This window comes from Barbatula barbatula (assembly GCF_947034865.1).
Source record: "Barbatula barbatula genome assembly, chromosome: 22".
Taxonomy (NCBI): Eukaryota; Metazoa; Chordata; class Actinopteri; order Cypriniformes; family Nemacheilidae; genus Barbatula; species Barbatula barbatula.
Genome location: NC_136785.1, coordinates 9,938,673 through 9,948,552, shown reverse-complemented (window position 1 = coordinate 9,948,552; position 9,880 = coordinate 9,938,673). Strand labels below are relative to the sequence as shown.

General features: G+C 39.7%; 3 protein-coding genes across 3 annotated transcripts; 2 read left to right on the top strand and 1 right to left on the bottom strand.

Moving 5' to 3' along the window:
* The first annotated feature begins 162 nt into the window (after nt 1–162).
* LOC306911506 (uncharacterized protein) lies at nt 163–5,656 on the top strand. Its single transcript, XM_079486947.1, has 2 exons — nt 163–494; nt 1,597–5,656. Exon 2 carries the CDS (start codon nt 1,678–1,680, stop codon nt 2,671–2,673), a length of 996 nt encoding a protein of 331 aa, XP_079343073.1. The 5' UTR covers nt 163–494; nt 1,597–1,677; the 3' UTR covers nt 2,674–5,656.
* Nucleotides 5,657–6,383: 727 nt separating this feature from the next.
* Nucleotides 6,384–7,253, top strand: LOC306911596 (putative oxidoreductase YtbE; the record flags this gene model as incomplete). Its single annotated transcript, XM_079487061.1, has 1 exon — nt 6,384–7,253. The coding sequence occupies one exon, from the start codon at nt 6,384–6,386 to the stop codon at nt 7,251–7,253; it is 870 nt and encodes a 289-aa protein (XP_079343187.1).
* On the bottom strand, nt 7,155–9,880 carry bada (BCL2 associated agonist of cell death a). The gene is made up of 4 exons (XM_079487211.1): nt 9,296–9,880; nt 8,987–9,094; nt 8,656–8,879; nt 7,155–8,488 (listed from the first exon to the last, which is right to left on the bottom strand). Exons 2-4 carry the CDS (start codon nt 9,084–9,086, stop codon nt 8,384–8,386), a joined length of 429 nt encoding a protein of 142 aa, XP_079343337.1. The 5' UTR covers nt 9,087–9,094; nt 9,296–9,880; the 3' UTR covers nt 7,155–8,383.

The following is a 9,880-nucleotide window of genomic DNA, read 5'->3' as shown; positions in this document are numbered from 1 at the left end:
AAGTCATCCCACTCGACGGATATAACTGCAGTTAATTTAGTTTTTCAAGTCCTATTCACATGACTGGGGAAGTATGATATAGCTCGCAATAAAACATTTTAAACTAAAATTGCGCTAAAAGAAACTTCCGGGTTGCTACTGCTCATGCGCACACGCCCTGTTACGTTTGAGGATTGGCTCTTTAACTAGAAGGCGTGACTTTCCACTTCTCTATTCGCAGTAACAGAACTGATGTGGTCAATTTGGTCAGTGTTTCACCTCTGAAATGTCGCTTTTAGTTGGTATGCAGTAAATCCGCAGGGATTATTACGAAGCGATCAGAAGAATGAACCATCCAACCTCTGTAATGTCAGATCTGGGGTCTGTCGCTAGAAGGCGCCATCTCTCGGTGACGGTTCCGTGCATTTGACCATCCCCCATCAAACCAAGCACTTTGCACCGTCAACATCCATTATCGCCGAGATAGCCCGCGTCTTCGGTAGTTGCGTTTGAAGGTGAGTTTTAACGTTTAAATGTCTCACGTATACTTTTTAATTTTCATTTTGTGCAGCGACGTTACTAACGCCAATACATGGATGTTTTATTTATAACGTTAGTTATTTAGACAATACATTCAATACGCATGTGTCTCATGAACGTCGTCCTCACGTGAACCTAACATTTTGTAATTTAGGTACACGAACTTATTTTACTAAATCGGGTTCTTGTTACTGGTAAGGTTTGCTGGTTTAGCCGAACCGTACAATACCGAATGTGTAAACTACCGTTATTTAAGCCCCTTCCTCAGTCCTTGGGGTTAATGATAGTAGCATTAGCACGATAGCTTTGCGCGTTACTGATCAGTAGTATCACTCGTTACAGACTGTTTACGTAAGCCGTTCAATTGCGATTGTTCACATAATAAATATCAACGCGTATTTGAAGTTGTCGACGTTTATATTCGCAGTTTATTTGAAGGTGAAACGACGACATTCGTCCATTCGTTATCATTGAACGGACGGGATTAACCGGTATCTTCATTCACGTCAAATACATGTGTATTTAATTTACTTCCATTCATTTTCAATTATTCAGCGTAATTATTTTTTTCCTTAGTTAAATGAAGATAAATGTGAAAGTCCTCACTGTAAAAAAGTTGTGTTTTTGTCCAGTATGTGTGAACTTTTGGTACACATGTCTATTTACGCATCCCTTGATTTAACCTTGATTTAACAGCGTGATTGTATAGACCGTTTCAGCGGTCAATAACTGTCGAGTAGTTTTAAATTAAATATAATTAATATGCAATAAAATATTAATGTAAATTTGAAATACATTTTTAAAATATTACCAAACACAGGCCGGAAGTTAACTTCGGGCCAGCGTTTGCGTTCGATAAAATCGTCTATTCAACGCAGACGTCTGGAGTTCTTTAGTTTAAGTTTATACATTAACTAACATGAGTTAACTAATACAATTAAAGTATATTATGTGTGAAAAATGTTTATTTATGGCCAAAAAGGCTGAGGTAATAACTACTGTGACATTCTTGCCATTTCAGTTCTTTGTTGAATTCTGGTTGATTTGCATGTTTATTTGTGTTTTTCTTTGTCCTAGGAACTGCCGAGTTTGAAACCTTTCACCTGCAATCAACCAAAGACTGATTTCTCAAGTAAAAGACAGCTCTTCCTGTCCAAAATGGTGAAGATATTTGTTGGCAACGTTGCTACAGAGACCACCGAAGAAGAGCTCCGAGCTTTGTTCGAAAAGTACGGTCCAGTGTCCGACTGTGACATTCTAAAGAACTATGGATTTGTACATATGGATGAGGAAGAGGCTGCTCAGAAGGCTGTCTCAGCTTTACACAAGCACGAGCTGAACGGCTCTCGTATCACTGTAGAGTATGCCACTACAAAGGTGCGCAATGCCACCAAGATCTACGTGGGCAATGTTCCTGAAGGTGTCACGGCAGCCAAAATCAAGGAGCTCTTCCAGCCGTTCGGCAAGGTGGTGGAGTGCGATATTGTGAAGAACTATGCATTCGTTCACATGCAGAGGGAAAGTGAGGCTCTGCAGGCTATATCAGACCTTAACCACTCCAAAGTGGAGGGCCAAAAGATCTTTGTTTCTCTGTCTCGCAATAACCCATCCAGAAATGGCAGAGGGGAGGACTACTTTCCTCCTCCTCCACATCACTATCCACCTCACCCACACCACCATCCCCACTTTCTCCCACCACGCCCGCCGCCCCGTGACTATTATCCACCCCGTGGCCGAATTCCACCCCCTCCTCTCCCACCTCCGCCACCACGTGCTTACTACGAGCGTGATATGTACGAGAGGGGCCCTCGCCACGACCCGTACGCTGCCGTCTCCCCGCGTTTTTACGATCGGGATCCATATGACAGACGCCCTCCGCCCCCTCAGCGACCACTCACGCCTCCTCTCGCCGCTCGCTACTACCGTGAGCGCAGTCCTCTTGGTGGTCGTCGCTCTCTCCTGCCTCCGCCTCCCCCTCCACCCTCTTCTGCCGGCTACGCCCGTGGTTTTGCCCGCAACGGCGCTAGCTCGGTTCCCCCTCCCCCTTCCACCACTGCTTCCTCCCACTATCAGCGCTACTCAATTGGTTCAGGCTTTGATAAGGATGATTATTTGGAGGACAAGTACAGCAATGGCTTCAGCCGTAGCTACTAAGCATGCTTTGTCCTGGAATTTCTTAGTCCCTTTATATTTTTGATGGGACAAGTAATCTAAGAGGGGCGTACCTTCAGGGAGTTAGGGAGGAATTTTGTAGTACTCTGTGGTTGTAGCTATTTTAGACAACGGGTCAAACAGTTAATACTGTACTCATTTATTAATAGAATTACCTCTGGCCAATGAAGGAATAGCAAATGGAAAGTTAAATATACCTGGATTTTATAGCATGTAAAATGTACTATAATTGCGATTCATATCAGTTAAAATATTTTGTTAAGTGACCCGTGTTTATTTGGTGACTTAAGTTGTTATTGTTTTAAACATTTTTAGGTCATTTGGTTGTAAAATACAAAAAAATTGTCTGAGTGGTAGAGTTAAAAAAAGTATTTGTGTTATCGTGAGTTTTTCTTTAGAGCTAAAGTCTAAAAAGGAAGTCATTTAAAGGTTTACCTGCATTTATTTTTCTTATATTTTATCTTTTTTATAGTCACCATCTTTTCCTGGGGTCGGAGAGGCAAATCTAAATATCATGTCTCTCTGTTGCAAATTGTATAGATATTGTTCAGTCCTGCATCATACTAGCTTGTTAATTTTTGGTCTTAATTTTTTTTTCTTAAATCAAGTTAATTTATTTTGTTGAATTTTTTTCCTTGGATTACCTGGGTGTAGGCAAATTACTTTGGTATGTTGTTAAAAGTAATGTTCGATGAGAGTGGGAAGGAACAGAGAGGAACTGGGTAGAGGTGGTTGTGGGTGGAGCAATGTGCTAACTGACTGATCAACCTATCACATCTACAAGTCGCCCAACTTTCGGATTCGCCGCCGCATCGTCGGATAAAGCACCACCGGTCAAAGGAAGCTCGGGAAAACAAATGACCAACCACATGCTGACCGTCTAACACATTAAAAACAAAGCTGATTCATTAGTGCAATTTGTACACTGTATTTCGATATTGCGCTGTTTTAGAAAATAGCTGATTTTCGACTCCGCAGACTCTTGAGAAAGTTTTAAACATGATAGAATTACTTTGGCTTTACATAACAATGGACGTGTTTGTGATTGAAAGTATTACTGAATACTTAACATTGTTACCTGTTCTACTTGTACTACTGCTGTGCATACGACATCATTGTAAGCGTACAACTCTGTTAAAATGTACGTATGTTAAAAAAGTCTTTAAGCCTGTTTCTCGACTGTTGACCCGAAACCGCTACCTTTACCATCTTGTCCATCCGAACACCATTGCGATTGTTTGAAAATGATTCGAAATATATATGCTTGTTTTGATTAAATATAAAAACCTGTTTTACCAATCGCTGTTCACCATCTAGCCGCCTGAATAAAATGTCGACTGACTTAGATGCAACGTTTTTCATGTCACTAGTTTTTAATTGAGTCTCTTACTACCTGTCTCACTCGCTCACGTTTATCATTCGTGGAATGCAAATGTTCTGTGACTTGGTCATTGAAGTCAAGTATAAAGTAAATTTCCAAATAGATTCGGATAAAAACTTGTCGCACTTTTTCCACATCATACGAAATGCCAAAGGCATTAATTTAAAACTTAAATTCGAATCATTGTCTTCCTGTTGTGACCCCTGGCCCAGATAAATCAATGTAGAAACCAATGACTGTAGCAGCACAGCCACGCCCTTGTGTGGCTCCTCAGAATAGGTGAGTTGAAAGTGAAGGTAAGTAATACTTCAAGGTGGATTATTTGGTCTTTTGTTCTCCTTGTGACATTGCATGTTGTATGTATTCATCAACTTGTATAGAGCCTGATTGATTTTTGTTTTGGTTTCAGTGGCCGATATTGATGAAAATGTTTTGAAAAGTTGTATATTGTAATTGTGCTGGCTTTTTCCGCATTCCCTAATATGTTTTTACTTTCCCCAACAGTTCCTCAGTAAAGCCACATTCACACAAGTTCATGCTGTGTAGTCATCTGTATTGTCAACTTAAGAATAGTTATAAAAGATTTGAAGCTGTGTTTCGACTGATCAAGAACTCGGATGTCACAACTGATCAAAAACATTCTGGTTCCCCATAATTCTTTACCCGTTTTTATTATCTTGAATAATTTATATAGTTTAAAAACGTGAGTCCCTAAGGATCGTCAGAATTAAATGTTCAGTATTGAATGCATAAAAAGAGGGATCTAACCAACTGTGCATTCAGAAAACGTATAGTTAATTTTATGTATGATTTACTACTCCAGGACACTAAACTGAAGATAATTTGATGTGTAACTTGTCAAATAAATGTTGTTTTAACATTTGTTTTGCAGTATCAGGCTATTTGCTTGCCCCTGTGTGTGAATACATTTCATGAATATTTAAGTGATAAACTTTTAGCATTTTCTGAGTTTGTTCCTACATCTTGTTTAAAAACACAGTACTGACTGTAGAAAAACATGGCGTGGCATAAAGTTATCTGCAAAAATATTAGATCCATTATTAACCCTGTGACACTAAAACATTTTGCCAGCTACAGTTCTTAGATTTGTCCCTTTGGTGGGAAGTTTATTTCCTTCATGAAATGCAATACTATTTTTAAATATGTTACCTTTTTTGCTTGCAAATGTCACGGTTTACTGAGAATGACTTAACAAAAAGCCCTCACTGTTATCTGCAGTTTTATGAGTAGGGTGTCATGTGACAGCTGGAACAAAGAACTATAACCCCATAGATACAATTTTAAGCCATATCCATATTTTTGCTTTGTTGATCATTAACTGCAGTATGATCCCTTCCTCATCCAGTTTAGATGTGTATCACACAACGTCTAAATCACAATGAAATGTCTGATCTATAGCTTTATTTTCAACTTGTACTGTCTGTCAAATCCTGTTCATGTCAGATTTCCACTATAAGACGAAAGTGTGTAATGTAAAAACTTTAGTTTGGCATTTTCCTTGTTGATGCTCATTTTTAAATATGTGATTCTCAAATAGTTTGGTAAATAAAGTCAACATCGTGGTTTTTAAGTCTGTTTTCTCGTGTGGTTTTGTTAACCTGTAATGTCATAACAGTGATGATATATCTAATGCCATGTTGCCCACCCCCGTTCACAACAAAAATGACCTAAAGAGATTATGCCGTACATGGGTTTAGTTAGTCTCCAAGCTTCATTTTTTTAATTGGTGACAATGGAAGAGACCATTCACTATGTTAAACTCCCTTTGTGAGGAAGTAGATTAATCGACAGCATATCCGATCTTTAGCGTTACATTAAACGATACTTTTATTGGTAATTGTAATAGGTTGTAGTATGAAAACAATATTTATATCGATATTTTATAAGATTAGGCTAGGTAGATGTTGTACATGCAGTAAGTGCCTATTGAATTGTGTCCATAGTATGCAAAAAAAAAGCATATGACAAAATATGATTTGACGTAGTGAATGTCGCCTCAGCGCATGCGCAGACCGTCATCCGAAGGCTCGTTTTTACAGTATGGTTTTGGCGCGTTGCGCAACGCAGCAAGAGTCTTCACACTGCTTCAGTAAGCTGAACGTAAGTATAGCATAATATTTGATTAGTTTGAACATTTCATTGCGCTTAAAATGTTAGCAAGCATCTCTTCTTTTAATTTGTCATGGGCCAGTTTGACAGAAAATGACACTTTACAAAGAAAGTGTTTGAAATGATTAAAACGCTCTGTTTTCACTGCTTTACAGGGTTAAACGGTGGTAATAATAAAACGATGCCTTATGAAATACCGTCAGTCACGTTGATGTCAGGAGTGCAGATGCCCCTATTGGGTTTGGGCACTTATAAGTTACAAAGCTATGATCTGTTATACCAGTGTGTGGACTCTGCTCTTCTAGCAGGATACCGTAGCTTTGACACAGCGGCTGTGTATGGAAATGAGGCACAACTAGGGCAAATCCTCAAAGAGCTGTTGCCCAAGCATGGCCTTAGCCGTAAAGATGTGTTCATCATTAGCAAGCTTTCCCCTTCAGACCACGGACCCAGGGCAAAGGAAGGTTGCCTGAGGAGTCTGGAGCAACTAGGCTGTGAATACATTGACCTCTATCTAGTCCACTGGCCTGGAATAGAGGGTCTTGAACCAGGGGATTCTGGTCATGCAGGGTTTCGGGCACAGAGCTGGGGAACCCTAGAGGAGTTCTACAAAAGCGGGAAATTCAAGGCAATAGGAGTATCTAACTACACTGCAAAGCACATCAGGGAGCTGCTCATGACGTGCCATGTGCCCCCGGCAGTCTTTCAAATGGAGTGTCAACCAAAGCTGATCCAGAGGGAACTGAGGGATTTATGTACAGAGAAAGGGATTCACTTCCAGGCCTACTCCTCTCTTGGTAAAGGAGCTCTCTTGAGCGAACCGGATGTAGTTGCTATAGCAAAGAGCTGGGGTCGGACCCCTGCCCAGATTCTGCTGAGGTGGGCTGTACAGCAAGGCATTTCAGCTCTGCCTCGTTCTTCACAGCCACACAGAGTAAAGGAAAATGCAGAGGTTTTTAATTTTAAGTTAAGCGAGAGTGATATGATGACATTGAATGCAATGAATTGCGGAACAAGGTTTTGTAAAAGAGACTCTAGCATTATAGTTTAGGTTTGAAAATATAATGTACTCCAGATATTAATGTTAATTGATGCTTGAGTTCAGTATATGAAAAATGTCTGTATTCAGCACTTGAATAAAGATGATAATTAATAAATGCTTGTTAATGTTGAGTGTTTAAACAATAGTTAACTACCTTCAGGCAGAAAATCATTTATTAGACCAGAAATGATAGAAAAAGATACAAAAGTGATCAGTTTAAAAACTGTTCAGGCGGCTCAGTAATGGTGTAAACTGTTAAGAATGAATTTGTACAAGGAGCTTCAAAAAGGAATGGAAACATCAAGTATAAGGCTTCTGAAAACAGCATTTGTTTTGTCATACTGCACTTCATTGCTTACCAACATGTCTGAATGTATTTACACAAAAGGCCATTCAGATAGTTCAAGAAATGTAAATGTGACAAGAACTACCAACATCTTTAAAATCAAGAAATATTTACAGGAAAGAGGCTTTACAAAACTTAAAAACTTAATTGATTTCAGTTACTCCGTAGCATGAAAAACTTGCGTCAGATTTGATTTTATGCATTCTTACTGGTTGTTTACCAAAATGGTTTGGCATCAAAATCAAATAAACCTGAGATGTAGCATATATTAACGAAAAAAAAAACAATACCCGTATTGTTGTTACCATCACTTAACAGTACTTTCACAACTTTATCCAGTGTCACAGTTCTTGAATTATATTTACATTTAGCAAGCCACCGTTCTAGCCTTTAGTAAAGCAAAAATGCTCTTCCCATCTATATATCTATACAATTTATAAAATTCATCATAGAACACATTTCTTTGCCAAATATTAATTTAAATAATACATATCAATAAATAGCTTTTAAATAGAGGTTTCATTTAAAATCAGTATAGAAAGATTGTCCAATGAATTGATTCGAAGAGAGATTGTCCCTTTTGAGATTGTCAAATTTCAGTAACACTGGCAATTCTTATTATCAAAGATGCATTATTGCAGTGGTAAAAAGTGACAGCACTTATCCCTCAGATTACTTTTTTAAATTATTTTACACACGGATAACAAAAAGGCCATGACGGTGATCAGACCAGCCTTCACCTGGCATAGTTACTTCACTTTGAAGCACAGCTCTAAGGTGGTAGAAGACTTGGTCATTCTCTGCTCTCCTCCTCTTTGGGGCTCCAGAGGAATGAAAACCATCCTCGGTAGGTCTGTTTCTGAGCTCCTCTGCCGTGGCTGCTCACTCTTTTGACCTCCTAGAAACAACAAAGCATCTTCACAACCTCAAACGTAAAATAATTCCATGCTTACTATACATCTTGCATATTTAGAGTCACAGACACTTTATCACACCTCCATGCAAACTTAAACTATACTGTTGTTTTTTACGTAATGCAGTGTACCGTAATAATAGCTCACTCACCCCTTTGTCGAGCCATGTGTCAAACTCATCGCTCATTCTTCTCAGTTGTCGTCCGTACTTCTTAGCTTTCCACAGGACAGCAGGTGCGGATTGAGAACGACCTCTGAAGGGGGTTCCATCTCCAGCTCCTCCATTCTCCTCTGCTGATGCTCCGTCCTGTGGCTCCACGTCCTGCCACCGGCTGACCGTATACACCTGAGACTCAGAATAAAGGCGCACACGCCCTGTACAAGCACAAGAGACAAATGACGTACAAAAACTAAAACACTATGTAGGTCAATCTTTGTCATGTTTCTTCACTTATTTCCTGGTTGATTGGTTTGCATCTTACCGTGTGGAGCACTGTTTGGCAAGCTCTGATCCTGATGTTGTCCAGAGTTTTTGATTGTCTTTCCCAAATCATCTTTTTGGCGATGCACTGTGTTATCCATTGTGAGAGCTAGTAAAAGATTGAGAAGACGTTCAACGTCATATTGGACATGTAAGATGTGGAAGCCAATTAACTATCCATCAAATGAACGTAATCTAATGATTTTTATGTCGAATAACACACAACCAAGTAAATCAAGATGATCTCATTTATAAGATTTACATTAGAGTTAAGCAAGGACACTCGGCTAGTTTTCACTAGAATACATACCTGTGGATCTGGACGAATTCCAGGACAATAGATTGAAATGCGTCCGTCTCTCCAAAACTCTAACCGTGGCACTATATGCTATTCCGTCTAATCTTCAGTACAATTAAAAGTAGCTTCTCCAGTTCTTCGCATATATTGATCGCCTCATGACATGCGACACACCCAAACAACAATAGCTGCAACTGCATGCGCATGCAAGTTTCGTATCTCCAAGGTTGAGTCACGCTCGTCTGAAAACATCGATGACCAAATGTTATGAAAAACAGATCCCGTTTTTCGTGACATTTAGACGGAATGATTGTCTTCTCGCCGCAAGTAATAACGTGTCTAAATGTGCAGTCCGGTTGTTGTTGTCACTACAGTGTATGATCTCATTTCGGTTCAGATATTGTTGTTGTCCATCGCCGTTTACAGTAGCGCTTCACTTCTCGGCCAATCGGGTGGCGTTCAGCTTCTTCTACAGCCAATCGCAGCCCGCTGCTAGGGTGTTTTGCGCGCTCTATGATGTAACGTCACTGTTGCGGTACGGTTTCGCGAGCATTTGCTGTCCCGTGACTTAAATACTTCCACTGGGCCCCAGCGCGT